At 38.6% G+C, this 16,671-nt stretch overlaps 1 protein-coding gene across 1 annotated transcript in view; it reads right to left on the reverse strand.

Annotated features, from left to right (window-relative positions):
- Positions 1–16,671, reverse strand: part of LOC110291392 (EGF-like and EMI domain-containing protein 1) — a 699,291-nt gene that overhangs the window by 615,343 nt on the left and 67,277 nt on the right. The window contains 3 exon segments of the mRNA XM_085836072.1: positions 10,436–10,540; positions 12,088–12,197; positions 15,267–15,401. Of these exon segments, the coding sequence (XP_085692198.1) occupies positions 10,436–10,540; positions 12,088–12,197; positions 15,267–15,401 (350 nt within the window).

Here is a 16,671-nt window from a genome sequence, read left to right on the forward strand (position 1 = left end):
GGGCAAAACACTCTTGGATAAGGTTAATTTCTTTAATACTCATTTTTAGTTTCTCTTAAATCTTTGATTTGCAGCACTTATCTCCGACTTACATACTCATTACAGATGTACCTATGGCTGTTGCTATTTGGAAGGTCAAGAGATACTTATTAAAATAGTGGATGATAAAGCTAGTTTATCTGAGAACATGTGGAGGCAGGGGCAGTAATGGTGGGAGTGGAAGGCAATGTGTTTGGTAGTTGAAAACCAGATTATTAGGATTTGATAGGAGCAGCAGATACAGGTGTCAGGAGTTGAGAGCTTGACATATTAGGCAGAGATAGGGACTATTACCAAATTCAAGCACTTGCATTTGAGTGGAAAGGCAGGCATGTTTGAACCTTGGGGTGAATACAGGAAAAGAAGCCTTCACAGCACCCTTAGAGTTAGCCCTCAGCACACCCAGATCATGCATCAGCAACTATTTGCTGACTACTAGACCAGACCTCCATTGCCATTAATTTCTGTATTCTCAGAAGTCTGTTAAAGTGCTAATAGATTATCATGAAGCAATCATGGATTCTTTGTTTAACTGTGTTTAATGAAACAATGGAAATAATCTGATTGGAAGAAAAGAAAATGTGAATTATAAAAACCACAATGAGTATCCAAAATAACAAAGGAAACCTGTTGTATAGAAACTTCCTCTAGAATGAAAACCTTCTATCTTGGATAGAAGCTCATTAAGACGCAGGATGCTCACAGGGTAGCAGATTGAATAATAGAATGTTCTAAGGGAGACAGAATATTCCACCTTACAAGGAAGTTTGCTAAGTACAGAAGTACTCAAATGTTTCAGGAAGTCCCTCAAACTGACAAAAAGCCCTTGTCCTCTCAAGCACATATAAGCCTGGACTGCTGAGAGACATTCTTGGGACAAGCAAGCTGCCTACAAGAAGCAGAGGGAAGCCTAGATGGCACCTGAAAGAGGCAGAAAGCAACAGACCTACCAGGGGAGGACACTTTCTGATCTGTTGAGCTGCCTGCAAGTTCATTGTGTTCTAAGTTTCCAGCTTCCATGAGCCATCACCCATGCTGGGGAAAGATATTGGTGATGCAACTGGTTGGAGGATCATTCTGCTTTTGGCAAAACCCCCAATACAACTCACTGGTGGTATCTATCCATACTTCTGTCTGCATGCGTGGGTGTGTCATGTTTGCTCACATTTCAACCTCTCATCTACATTCCCCTCCAGTACACACTATAGTAAAATAAAATAAGGACTGGAGATATGGCTCAGTGGTTAAAAGCACCGACTACTCTTCCAGAGGTCCTAGAAACCACATGTTGGCTCACAACTATCTGCAATGGGAACTGTTGCCCTCTTCTGGTGTATTTGAAGGCAGTGACAGTATACTCACATATATAAAATAAATAAGTTTTTTTTAATTAATTAAATAAAATAAGAAAGAAAAAACAGTAAAAAAAAAAAACCAAACAAACAAACAAACAAAAAACCTAAAACAAACACACAGAAAAGGCACACAGGACCCACTGTGCTGCAAGCCTGATGCATACCCATTTAGCTGTGAGATAGTAACCTACAACTTGAGCATTAGAATCCCTGTTTGACACATTGACTTAGCTGCTAACAAATGTGACCCAGGAAATGCAGTTAGGCTTCCTGTGTCTCTGTTACCTTTACTCTAATTTGGTAATAATATAAACTCTCCCATGAGTGGGTGGGAGCTTGAGTGAGGTAACATATGGGAAAGCACCTTGCATGGTTTTTTCACTACTACATAAATATTTCATTAGTAGTTGAACAGATTGGAAAAGTAGCACTCTCTCGCGCCTCTCCCTCTCTCTTCACATGTGTGTTTATTATTTCTTTAAAGCAAGAAGGTTCTACACAAAATAATGCTTCAAAATAGCTCCATTAAAAATACTTTATACCTACATATTTTTTACCTCATACCCTTTAATTTTAGATTGTAATATAATTACATTCTTCCCTCATTCCTCTTTTACTCTCTTTCCTCCAAATGGGTCCATATATCCCCTTCATCCTTTTCAAATGTATGGCCTGCTTTTCATTAATTGTTGTTACATGCATATATATGCACATGCATATATACACATATACAATCCTTTTGAATACATAAGAGTCTCCGAGCTCTACCATGAGAGTCACAGAACACCAGCATATTGGGGGCTCTGAAAAGTTCAACAAAGGAGAGCCACATGACATACATCTTCCCAGCCATAGTTAAACACGGAAGCTTTATTCCATCTTATGTTTCTTAAAATACAACAGAAGAGGTGATCCAGAGAACAGACACTGAGAAATAGAGTATAATAAGGAGACCATTCTATTCATACCTTTAAATACAATGATGATAAATTATGCCCTGTGCATTGAGTACCAGGTAGTGTTTGACCTCTGCCTGGAGTACTCAAAAATCACTGTATAAATAAATAGGGAAGATGCAACCTGCAACAGCTGTTCTTGTTATCAAAAAGATCTTAGCCTTGACACACACTGCACACATTTACAGTCCCTGGATTTCTAAGTGTTCTCCATGTCACTATACTCCTCCCTTTACCCCACTCACACCTAACTTCTGACTATCTTCTTTAGGCTTCTCCCTAGGTCCTATTGTGAACATCTCAGCAAATCCACCATTAAACCACACTCCAGTTAGCTGGTTTGTGAGACTCTCCCACCTGAGGAAAGTCACCATGTTCAGTCTCTTGCCTTCCATCCTGGTCCTCAAAAGTGCCAGACAAAACTGAAGGCACAAAATATTGGAAGCCTTTCTTCTTTACCCAACATGAAATACTATAATCATGCAGTGGTTTTAATGACTGAATATACCACTCTGTCTAACACTGGGCAGCCACATTTCTAAGATACAGGACTGGACACCTAGTTCCACAGAAGAACATGACCAGCTTTCCTGATGCAACAAGGAATTATGCTTTCAAAAAGAGGTAGGTATGAACTGTCCAGGCAAACTAAGTGATGTTATTGTACATCTCATGCATTTTTCTCAGAAACACATGAACTGGAACAAAGCCTCCCCCTATCATGCAAACATATGGACACTCATTCACTTAAAATTCAGACACATGATCCCAGAGAGCAGTGAACACAGAATGTTTACTTGTTCAATAAAACATCTTCTCTTTGTTTTAACCAAGTTCTCCTTTCAAATCACGCTGGTGTGTTCTTAAGAAAATGTGAGAGGGGACTAGAAAGATGGATCAGCAGTTAAGAGTATGAGCTACATCTGTGAGGGATATGGATTCCGTTCTCAGCATCCACGTGCAGCTCACAAACATCCGAAACTCCACTGCCAGGGGATTCCATGACCTCTTCTGGCCTCCTCAGGCACCAGGCGTGCACCAGTGCACACTTGTACACATTGAATTAATTAAGTAAGTAAGTAAGTAATGCTAAATAAATATATGAGAGGTAGATAGGATCAAGATACTTTGTATGTATGTATGAAATTGTAAATAACAAAAATATTCTTAAATATTAAAAAATAAAATATGGTATTTAAGTTGCAGTTAATAAATCAAATGGTACTTTCCATCTTACTTTATACCCGATTCACTAAAGTGAGCTTGATTTAATATAAGATAAAGCAAGACTACACAAATTTATTACAAGCAGCAATAGAGAGAAAAACGATTATGTAAGTTTAGGCTACTTTGACAGTGTGACATTTTCTTTCCCTTTGGAATGTCATGTTCTTTCATCATATTGCTGTATCAGACAATGACATATTTTCGCACAAACTTCCCCATTTCCTGTGGCATTGCATATCCAAACAGTTAAGCTCTCTCCTGTCCAGCCTGGCCAACGTGGATGGGGCAGGACATTCACTTTCACATGCCTCACTTCCCTCTGTGACCTGCTTCCTGTGTCATTTTAAATCTGTTTTGAAGAAGACCGATCATTACATTATACCCATTTGTTTTCCTATTTCCATAAGAACAGGTATACTTTTCTATAACACAGGTCAGCCTATGCCTGTACTGTGAGCAAAAGTCAGGTGGACACAGGATCTCACCTCAGATTTTTGTTTCCTAGCATCTCAGCGTGGTTCCAGTATTAAACACAGCAACAAAGTGGGGGTATTTGACCTTCGTCTGGTTGTGAACTCATTCCCAAAGCAGCACCAGCTTGGAAACATGCCTTCAATGTGTGAGTTCTTGGAGGGGATTCTTCACATGCAAACCATACAGGTTTGTCTCTCCCTGAACTCATGTTGAAAGCCAATCCTCATTATGAGATATGAAGAGATGCAACCATTGGATCTTTAAAAATTTTGATTTCAGATGTGGTATGGTGAGTAGACGGATACATCCATGTGTATAATAAATTAATAATTGATGGGTTAATGGATTGGCTAGTTCAGAGGTCAAGCCTCTCACACTCTGTTTCTACACATGATGCTGTGTTCTCTGCAAGTAAGATGGCCATCACCAGACCTAGACCCTCACACTTGAGTCAGATCCTGAGTCCAGAGAAAACTCTTTTTATCATAATTTACCCAACTGCTAATATTGGGCTTTCAGCAACAAAAAGCATGTGTTATTGTTAGGATAAGAATATTAACAGCATGGGATTGGGTGCAGTTCCAACACCCACACACATATACAGAGCCTAGCACAACTCCATGCTCATAAAAAGCATAGCTTCTAGGTTACGCATAATCATCATCATTATCAACATTCACCATGTTCTACTTTATCATCAGTTACACCCTGTGGAATCAAATAGCCCTGGATGGTGCTGTGCCTTCTCGTCTGTGACTGTAGTGTTTGCAAATATCAAGGGGTAACTGTGGCTTGTGGTTGCTAACATGGCAGTGGAAAGTACACCCAAAAGGGCGCATCAGCAACGTTCTTCCAAATCAATATCCTGATAAACATCTCAAGCATGAATTCCAAACAGCAGGGTAATCTTTTGCTGGGCACAAGGAAGGACACCAAATCTGTTTACCATCCTCATAGACAGTTTAGCCAATTCCTCCACCACAGATCCCCAGAGCTGCCAGTGTTGCCACAGCCTATGCCTAGTTATAGAACAATGAATGTGGTCACTTTAATGTAGATTAGCTTGTCCCTTGCTGAGAGCTTAGGGCCCTAACAAGGCATCTTTATGTGAGAAACAACATAACCACCAGCATTTAACTAGTGCAAGCTGCTGCATCATGCCAAAATGTTTATCTATTTATCTCCATGACAGAACCTATGCTTTACATCATTCCATAACATCTGCCTGTAATGCTCATATAATTGTGATATTTTTAAGTGTTCTCACTGAATGATTTTTTCCATTCTTTTCCAAATTACCTTCCCAGACTGATCTTATAATTCAATTAAAATAAGCCACCCACTTCCCTTAGCATGATTGGTTTTTTACTAAGCCCCCTGCCACTTTCCCATTTTCGTTGTTACACCAGGCCAACTGCAGAAATGAAGCAGAAGATGAAGGGAAACTCTGCCCAGCTCCTGATACTGCTTTGCTAATGGTGCTGCAACAAAATGCCACAAGCTGAGTTATGTAAGCAACAAAAACAAACATAGCTCTCTGTGTTTTAGTCCATGAAATAGTGCCATGCACAGACAGCATAAGGATTAACTGAAAACATATCACACGTGTGCCATGTGATTGACTCAGGCTCTTCGGCTAGAACTGGGAAATGCCAGATTGTCTCCTAAGGACTATGAAGATACAAGCCTCTCTGCTGCTTCTCACCTACCTCACTTCCAGACATTTTAGGAAATGTTTGTTATTTCTTGTCATATACAACCACCATTTTGATGTCTTCATTTTCTCTTGATGGCCTTCCTTGTGCATGTCTGTCTATTCAAAATTTCACTATTAGCTGTAGTACAACCTCACTTAATTATATCTGTAGCAAGCCTATAGCAAAATAAGATACATTATAAGGTACTTGGATTCAAAACTTCAAAATAAAAAATGTGGCTGTAAGGAAGAAAATTTAACCTACAGCATTGCTCAAATAAATAATGCCCTTAGGAAAATTTTAATGCAAGAAAACATATTGTCATGGCCTTATCTACCAGTATTCTACACAGACTGGGAACACAGCAAACAAGTGGCAGAGGCGGATGGTGCAGCAGCTTCTAAGTCACATCTGTTTTCCCTTAAGGCCTCTCACAAATAACAACCCCTGCACACCATGCAGCCACACCAAAATTGTCAGAATGACATCTCAGCTTTCAGGTTAAGCCGACAAGCTCTTGGGTCAGAGTGTAGTATATATGGATCTTACATGTCCTACATCCGTGATGTAGAATATAATATTCATTCCATAGCCTTTAGATCATTGGTAATTTAATGAATATGAAATTCTCAAAAGAGTCTGGAAAATTGTTGGTACTCAGGCAAGCTGAACTTTGTATTTGTCTCATTAAAAATGATAATGCTGAGACTGGAAATACAATTTCTCTAAGACAACATAGTCAACAGTGAGGCCTAGCCTCAGCCTCAAAATGCCTGAAAACTTTCCATATATCATTCCAAAACTTCTTAATTTTCATATATCCAAGTACCACATTTTGAGTTGGTAAAGTACCACATTTTGAGTTGGTAAAGTACCACATTTGGGAACTCTTCCATAAGTACAGAAAATGGATAGCCAATTAAGTAATGCTGCATGTTCAGGACACCCCAACTTGACTTAGAAAGACGGCTCTGCAGTTATGGGTGCTGACTGCACAATCAAGAGTCTGGGAATTCAGATCACAGCACCTGAGGAACAATCCAAGCCTTCCATACGAGTCATAAACACAGTCAAGCTGAGAAACACGGAACATCAAGTCCAGGGAGAGAGCCTGCCATAGAGGAATAAGGGAGAAGGACAAATAAAGATGTCCAGATATCATCTTATGGACTTCGTATGCATATGTACATACATGTTCACTAACACACACGGGGCAGGGGAGGGAGGACAATATATATATATATATATATATATATATATATATTGTTTCTCAATATATAGATAGAGAGAGAGAGAGAGAGAGAGAGAGAGAGAGAGAGAGATCTTCAACTCCATGACTGCCATATTCAGAAAAGTGAACTTAACAGAATTATTTAAGAATTGCACCAGTTATCCCTCTGCATATAAAGTCTTCAAACACCAGGTTTGGCTATATCAAAACAGGCCAAGGAATTCTGCCCCAGACCTAGGACAGATGTCATATTTTTGGTCACTTATCAGGACCACTTTCTATAGCGAAAACAATTTTTGTTGCTCCTTGATCTACGGTGATTTTCCTGTGTCTGTAGAAAATATACTAGTATCTCTACCAAATTTCATATGATTGCTCTGTTTATCTTTAATAACTGGCTGTATTGCATACTTACAAGCATTTTTGAGAAACCTTTCTTCTCCTCCTGGTATAACATAGACAAACATCCTATTTCTTTTAGGACAGAATCATCCTCCATCATAGCAATGGTGAATTGCCTAATAAGCATAGGTTTTCTGGTCTCTGTTTCCCACCAGACTAAGATTAAACTGTGTTTTCACATCTGAAGCATCTACTACACAGCCTGCTATATAAATATTTACTAACTGGGAGACTCAATATAAGGTTGATTGACTGAGTGTATGAACAAATATACTCACAGAAAATAAGGAAACTTGAAGCCTCCCAATGGCCACATTATCCTATTACTTGACTTATGAGCAGAGCAACAATGGAAGGTCGGGTAGTGACATGGAAATGAGGTGTGACTTGTGTGTGAAATTCATCAGTTCATGCAACAACCCAGATCTCTCTGAAGCCAGAGCATTTCAAAAGAAAAAAAAAACTTCATCACCAGCTCTCTCGCTTGATTTGCATGTGTTCAAATCTTCAAAGTATTTCTTTTGATTTCTTTAATCAATAGTGATTTCAGAAAGCTCTTCATTACTTCCTAATTGTCCAAATTCATTTTCTTCATTTGCCTTATTAGAGGCAGGTTTTTTTCGAATGAGTTAAGTAGATCAGCAATTTTAGAATCATTACTAACTTCAAGCATGGTTCTCGCTTATTAGGACATTCCCACTCTGAACAGGACTACAGTCTTCATCTTAAAAAAAGCAACTGGCTTATTTTTAGAGTTCTCTCTTACCATACATGATGGTAGAACCAACTTTGCTATAGGCTACAAACTTACAGTACAGTGAGCCCCATGATCTGATATATGCATGACATCCTTGGTTCTGAATGAATATATGAGGATTCTCTCATTAGTAAATATCAAAATATAAGTAAATAAGATTGCACACACACACACACACACACACACACAATCCTTAAGTATATTGCATATAGTCAACAACAACTGACCCCAACAACTCCATAGCTGAGATATTCTTCAGTGTTCACACATTCATAGCCATGTGAATATAAACAAATATTAATGGGGTGTCTATCACAGTCATCTGTAGGCAGGAGCAGTTCTCTATAGCTTCGGTTTGCCATACTGGCATAGACTGGGATTTTGTAATACTTGGAATTTTTTAATGTTTTAACTCTTGAGTTATTATGATTTCAAACATAATATTAAGGATATTTTACGGTGACATATATGCACATATACAGACAAGGGGGTACACATCAGACATAAGATCTCTGGCTCCTAAAGAAATGGTACGTTAAAGGCTTTCTCGCCAGGCTATAATATAATTTCTTTTTAACTAGGTTCTCCACTTGCTTCCTAACTGCTTGATTTCCTAGAAAGTCTTCAAATTTTATCCATTAAAATCACCTTAGTTTATATAGTTAAGGGTTCAACAATTGTGTGAGTAAAATACAGACCCATGCAGGGGAAGTCTAAACTTCTACCCTTTGGGAACAAGGCCTTAGGTTGTCAGTTCCTTTTTACATTCAACGAGATCCCTATAGCAGGAGAAGAAACGGTGTCAGAATCTAAGGTAAGCATGCCTGGACAGCAGCCCTGGCAAGCTCAGCAGGGATTCCTGGCAAGTATTTTGTATGTCGGTGTTATCCTGTGACTCTGGAGACTTCATGGTGTGTGGACAAGCTTGTGCAAAAGACAATCTTTCTTCCTATGTTTAAAATTATCCAACAAGCCAGAACTACAAAAAAGAAATATCTGACTACTTAAATTCCAGATAGCACATTAATTACTTAGGCATGGGAGTTGTTAAGAAGTTGGAATCATCAAAATATTCAAGCACTGGTGTAAACGATAAAGAATAAATTAACTCAGGTATAATTGGGCCATTATCATTACCATATGCCTCTTTTATTACCTTTGTCCTCTGGGACCTGATATCCTGCAAAATTTGCTCCACAAAACAATGCATTTATAAATTAATAACTAATTATGTTTTTAAAAATAATCTTAGTGAACCAATAACATCTGTAACTCCCCACCATAGTTACTGGACTAAGAAACCTTTATTGCCAATTTAGTACCAATTTCATATTTAAAGTCAAATCATTGTTACCAGGGATCAATGTGTGATTTTTTTTTTTTTTACTTATGAAAACATTTAGCAAAATAGTAAAGATACAGTCTGGAACTCAAAGCCTCCAATTATCTTTGTCTAAAAATCAGTCCTATAGTCAAACTATAAGCCCACCAGCTTCATGTTCATTCATATATTTTTAAAATATCAAATCAGAAAAGAGTTTGGGAATTTACTTATAAGAACATCTCTGAAGTGACCCATGGGAGATAGGAGGAGCATTGTCCTTAAAGTGTGGAAGAGCCCCAGGCACATTTGTTCTGGGACCTCGGCAGTAATATGTTTAGATTCATTTTTAAAAATCCAAGCAGTAGACAAAAAAAAAAAAAAAAGACACACATATCAACTGCTTTAAGTGAGGCTTCATTCTGTAGTAGAGGCTAAAACATTGGTCATCTGGAGTCTCCCCTCACAAGAAGCATCATATACGTATATGTCCAAATTAACAATTAAGTTTCCAATCTTGAAAAGTAGATTAACAATTGTTGAAGCTTGGGGAACCATCCAAGTCTATGACTTGCAGGTTTTGTTAATTACTTTTAAGCTATCAGGTTAGGATTAGTCAATATTACATAACAAGAAGTTCATGTTGGTTGTATTTTGCTCACTTATGGAGCCCAGAGATTTCACACACTACCATACCACAGCAGCAGTTTCAAGCTATCTTCCATGAGATATTTAACATCTGACACTTTCTTTACAAAAGAGAACATCTTCTACTTACGATGGCCCTTTGAACTCTTACAGTGAAGACTTACAACTAAACAACAAGGCATATTTTATGATGCTTATTACACTGTGAGTCTGGATTTCTGCTTGGTCACTTATTTTCAGTGGTCATTTATTCCCAGAGAGGTAGCCTCCAGGACACAACTGGGACATAGTGCTAAATCATGACAGAATGGTCCTGTTAGTGACTTACCATATTGACAGTGGGGTCCATGAAATCCTTGTGAACAAAGGCACTGCCGAGTGTCCTGATACAAGCACTCCCTTCCACTGAAATGAGTTCCCAAGGAAGAGAGAGCTAAAAGGGGTGTGCAATGGGAGGACAGTTAGAGTGGGAGAAAGAAAGGAAACCATCAGAATAGGTACACATTGAACAGTTAATATAACATGATCTAGAAGTTTCCACCGACCCCTCCAGAAGATACACTATGTAAAATTGTTAAAGAAAATTGCCATTATGAGACAATGACTGACTGTTTGAAGTATTGCAGAATTATCTGTAGGAACATTTCTGAAGCTTTTATGTAAATACAGACTCTGAGAACCTCTCTAGAAAGACTTAATACAAGACATCAGACTATTTATATTCACTTTGTGAGTCAAGTATGGGCATAAAGAACTTGACTGTGGTCAAAATGATCTTAAAAACAAAATTTAAAAAATGAAATGAAATGCTAATATTTAACCACAGGCAAAGAACTTAAGTAGCTGTTAAGCAATAAATATAAAGACTTTTGCACCGAGCTGTCAGTTTCCTAGAATTTATAATATAGTTATGATGGAATTATGGGAAGATCTTTTCACTAATGTTAAACCAAAAACTATAGTAGCATGAGTTTAAACATACTTTCGGCACAGCACTCAACCCTATGCCCACATTCAACAAAACTTCTCTATTCTGTTTCAAGAGCAGAAAGCTTGTGGGGAAAGGAGCCTGGATGCTTGCAAACTCTCTACAGCACACAGTGGAGAGATGAACTGTGCATGGTGCTGCATTGACTGGACCCATGGAGCCATGTAAGGGACTTGGCAATCACCATCAGCACAAAATGCAGATAAAGGCTCATGGAACAGACCACCTCTCACTGCCTGGCGAGCTACATAATGCTACTGGTTCCGACCTGAGAGCTGACAAACACATCATCCTGAAGGTTCTGAAATACTGTCGCCAGAGGTTTGTAAACAGAGCAAAACCTCATCTTGAAAGTACATTGCGTCCAGAGTTCTGCAATTAATCATGACAAGCCCAAGTCAAGAAATCCCATTTAGATTTAGTACAGTGATTTCCCTCTGGACTTTTGAACCAACTATGGATTACAAATTTGATGATATGGGAAAGGGGCAAACAGGCAAGTAGGATGGACATCAAAGAAAGCCTTCCTGGCTTTAAAGTAACTGTCCTTTATATCAACAGACTACACAGCAGCTTTCACAGATCCTGAGCTACAACCCACCATTAAGATGCTTAACAGAAAGGCTTTCTCTGCACATTTTTCCATGATATGGTGAGTCATTAGGATAGAGCAGTGTTTCTCAACCTGGGGGTTGTGACCCCTCACAGGGGCCGCCTAAGATCACCAGAAAATACAGATATTTACATTGTGATTCATACCAGTAGCAAAATTACAGTTATGAAGTAGTAACAAAAAATGTTATGGTTGGGGGGTCACCACAAACAGAGAAACTGCATTAAAGGGTCACAGCACTAGGAAGGTTGAGAGCCACTGGTCTAGAGCAGTGCTCTGATTCTTCTAAAGATGCTGAAATGTCATATTCATCCTGTGTTTGAAGCAACAGCATTTCCCTCTTGTAACATATAACTTGCCAGGAAGAATTACAACTTACAGGAGAAGCAGCCTGGTTCATCATCCCATTGGATCCAACCAGGGCAGCACCTGAAGACTGTCTGGTGCTCTGTGGCATATACATGTCTGTAGATGATGTAGTAGCGAATCCTACAGAGCACAGGATATCAATCAGGAAAATGTATCATTCCTCTGATGGCAAACTTATCATTTCACAGTTATAAAAATGCCTCCCTCTAATTCAAACCCTGCCACATACATTGGGAGGTAGACGAATAAGAAGATGGATAGCTATAGATATATACTTTGTATATAGTACACAACTACCACATCACACATGCAGTCAACATAGGCATAGGCTGGGGAAGAGTAAGAAGGATGCTATGCATAGTTTATCCTGATATCCAGATAGCATAGTGCATCCTGAAGACCTCTCAAGTTATCAAGAGTGAAATCCAGAGCTGTGAGAAGAATACTGAAATCCTGAAAGAGAAGAGTTACTCATTTCATGTTAACATCAAAGGCTCATTATACGTTGGTCCCACTATAGCTTGCATTCTCAACCAGAATTAAAGTCTGAAACATGGTGACTATCCTTATTTGGGGTAGGGAGAATGTAAGGAATCAACCGATGAAACTGTATGTGCTCCCAGAATGAGCACAGTACATGAAAAAGTATGTATATGGGCTGCAGAGATAGCTCAGAGCTCCTGTAGAGGATTCAGGTTTCCAGTGACCATTTGTAGCAGCTTACCACTGCCTGTAGCTCCAGCTCCAAGTGATCTGACATTCCCTTCTGGCCTCTGAAGACATTGTATTCATATGCACAAATGTGAGTGTGTATGTGTGTGTGCGTCCTGAAGACCTCTCAAGCACACACACACACACACTTAAAATAAAATCTTAATTTAAAAAAATAAATGTCAAAATTTCACTTGGGATGTAGCAATTACAGTGATAGAGGATTTCAAAGACCTTTTCATGAGAAAGGAGCAGCACATTTATCACAGGGTTGAACTGTCCACTGACTGTTGTACCCAACATCTCAAAGCATGCTGATTTCCTATCAAATCAAAGTTCCATGTATGCTTTATCCTCAAAGTTCTAGGTCCATCGTTCGTATTCATGTACATTGTCCTGTGTCCTAGCGCACATCCTTCATTATTCAAAACCAGTTTTTATTTCAACTTCCTCTAAAGTCTTCCCCCTCTATGTCAACTCTTTTTTATTGCTACCAAGTTTATTGGCTTCAACATCGCTTATGGCATTTAATTATACAACATCTTGAAATACTGCCTAGTATTTTTTGTGTACATCTTTCCAATTAGGATATGACTCGAGGTATATACAAACAAAAAAGGGGATGTTTGGCAAGACACCAATTATTTTCCTACATTGCTACCCTTCCCAATCAGTGCCACAAACAGAACTGTTAAAGTAGTAAGTGCTCAATGGTAAACAGATGAAGCCTGTGTTACATATTCATGTCTGTTTTCCCTGATTCTAAGCAGCGACAAGTCTGGGGATTTTCTTTGATTCAGATCAATATTTACAATGAATAAACCACATTGGGGTAAAACAAAATAAATAAATAAAATGAATGAATGAATGAATGAATAAATAAATAAATAAATAAATAAATAAATAACAATTTTCCAAAACAATTTCTAGGGCTAGAAAACTGGTAAGTTGGTAAAGGACTTCTCCTCCAAGCTGGTGACCTTGGTTCAACCCTTGGAATATACATGAAAACTGGGATGCATTTACAATCCCAGTACTCCTAGGGCGCAGATAGGAGGCAAAAGCAGGAGAATTCCTGGAAATCACTGGCCAGGTAAGTCAGCACATGCAGCAGTGGACAAATGTATCCTGCTCTCAAACAACCTTGAAAGTGAAAACCAACACCCCAGCTGTCCTCTGACTACGGCCGGCATGTGTACCACGGCACAGGGGCATACAAACACACATACACACACACTCACACACACACACACCCTCACATACTCACACATACATACACTCACACACACACACACTCACACACACACACACACATGTACACACACACACACTCACATACACACACACTCACACACACACACACACACACTCTCTCTCTCTCTTCTAATTTTTGTGATAAATTCATGGCTACTGGTTTGTATTAGCACACATTTTGAGCATCTTCAGGCTACCAAGCTTTATGCTGCATGTGTACGCTATGTGTTCAGCACTCCTCATGCTATCTGTGCATGCTGATATTCTTACAGCTCTACACACTAAAGCGTGGAGAAATATATGAATCTAACTTGGGGTCACAAAGCAAGTAATAGGTAGGGAAGTTTTTCTGAATTAATTGTCAATAAAATATCCTCAATTTAAAACACTACCAAAAGAATACTAATCTAAAGGATAAATACACATACACTTATGGATATGCACACACACATATTTACAGTTATAAGGTATTTAGTCTGTATTATAACTGATACCATACTTGTACAGTGAAATGGCTAGATACTTAAAAATGCCCTAACATTTCACTGCTGATCATAGTATTAATGAATTCATTAACCTGGAACCATGCTTTCATATTAAGATTTACCTTAAATTTAGATCTTTTGAATCATTTACATAAAACCCAACCCATTAGCACCCATTAGTATGAAAAGGTTCTTATGGGATTTGTGAGACTATTTTAAATCTTTGAAAGCATGAGGTCTCCCTCTTAGAAAGCATGGTGGACGCTTGCTTTTCTCCCTTCTCACAGCCTGCTGTGCTGATCCTCATTCAAAGGCCGTAGTACAGTTAAAGAATCTGCGGTATCAAAGTGTTTCACCGAGACAAGAGCAGGTCAGATGTTGGTTCACAGCTGCAGAGACCCTGGATCAAGCAGAGCCAAATTTAGCAAACCAACACAATATCCCTTGTTTCTGCACGTTCTCTGATCTTTAGCTTTCAATGCTACATCATATCCTGAGGTAAAATTGGTGTCATGAAACCAAAAATAGTTCACACATAATCGAGATTTAACATAAAATAAGCACCCAGCCCACTGAAGGAAGCTATGTGACTGTGAATCTTCTTGGTAAGTGCTCCTTGGCCCTTGTACTTAATTATCCAACCATTTCCTACGGCAGCTCACTGGATAAAGCATTGAGGAACAGTGGAGGCTTCTGGTTTGGGGATTTAACAGTTACAGAAGTTAAGACATCACCTTACCTTCTCTGGTATCCCACACACCTCCGTGGGCCTGAGCAGCCTTGTTTCCAGAACTGGATGGTGTCTATGAAGGCTTGGGTGCATGGGCGTGACAGTCTTACCAAAGTCAGCTGCTCCTCTCTGCAAACATTTGGCCTTCACAAAGAAGAGAAATGAGCAGTTACACAAGAAGATGTGAGCAGCGGGTTTTTTTTGTTTGGTTGGTTTGGCTTTGGTTTTGGTTTTTTGTTTTTATTACGAAGCATAGGCGCTTATCTGTCCATTTTTCATAAAACGTTTATAATGGCTTAGAGAAATACATATAGAAAGTAACAGGTGAGGACTGGGGAGGTGGTTCAGTGGTTAAGAGCACTAGCTGCTCTTCCAGAGGTTCTGGCTTCAAGTGTTAGCACCACATGGTGGCTCGCAACGATCTGTAATGAGATCCAATACCCTTTTCTGGTGTGCATAAAGACAGCATACTCATATACAAAGAAATAAAAAATACATACTCATAAAACAAATAAATCTTTTAAAAAGTGACAGGCAAAAACTCAGGCGATATTTTTGAAAAGCTCAGGCTTCATAGCAATTATAATTATCATGTGTCAATTAAGGTAAATATTTGTGATATCAGAAGACAGGAAGAGAGAAAACTGAAATAGAATTTGAAGATCAAGAACATCTTCGAGATATGCAAGTTGTTACATTCAAACATGGTTAAGATCATTAGGTTGCATATTAAGTTCTGAATTTTTTGAGCCAAACTTTAGAAAGGAAAAGAACATCAGGATTCGCAATACCCATGAAGCCAGTTCATCAATGAACTTCAATCTTTCCTGGAACTCATTTCTGAGCAGTATTTTCCATCTGTATGTTTAACTTGATTTCACATGTAATGTGATGTTTGTTTAAACACAAATAATTTTCAACCTCCCTGTCATGGCTTGCTTCCTACTTCTGTTATAAAGCAATCTGGGAAGGAAAAGGTGTGGGTCAAAAGGTCTGTTGACAGTGAATATGAGCATCACATGCAGTATCCCACTATAGGAATATAGCCTTAAAGAAAGTTAGTCTAAACTCATAGGATTATAGGACTAGAATATACTGATAATCTCCAAAAAGTACCAATCACTTAGAAGCTTTTGTGAGTTTAAGAATTCTTTTGAATCTTGTCGAATGCTTTTTCTGCATCTAACGAGATGATCATGTGGTTTTTGTCTTTGAGTTTATTTATATAATGGATTAGATTGATGGATTTCCATATATTAAACCATCCCTGCATCCTTGGAATAAAACCTACTTGGTCAGGACGGATGATTGCTTTAATGTGTTCTTGGATTTGGTTAGCAAGAATTTTATTGAGGATTTTTGCATCTATATTCATGATCATCTCCTTAGATGCGGAAAAAGCATTTGACAAGAT

The sequence above is a fragment of the Mus caroli genome, unplaced genomic scaffold (genome assembly GCF_978045245.1).
Source record: "Mus caroli unplaced genomic scaffold, Mus_caroli_1 scaffold_3, whole genome shotgun sequence".
Taxonomy (NCBI): domain Eukaryota; kingdom Metazoa; phylum Chordata; class Mammalia; order Rodentia; family Muridae; genus Mus; species Mus caroli.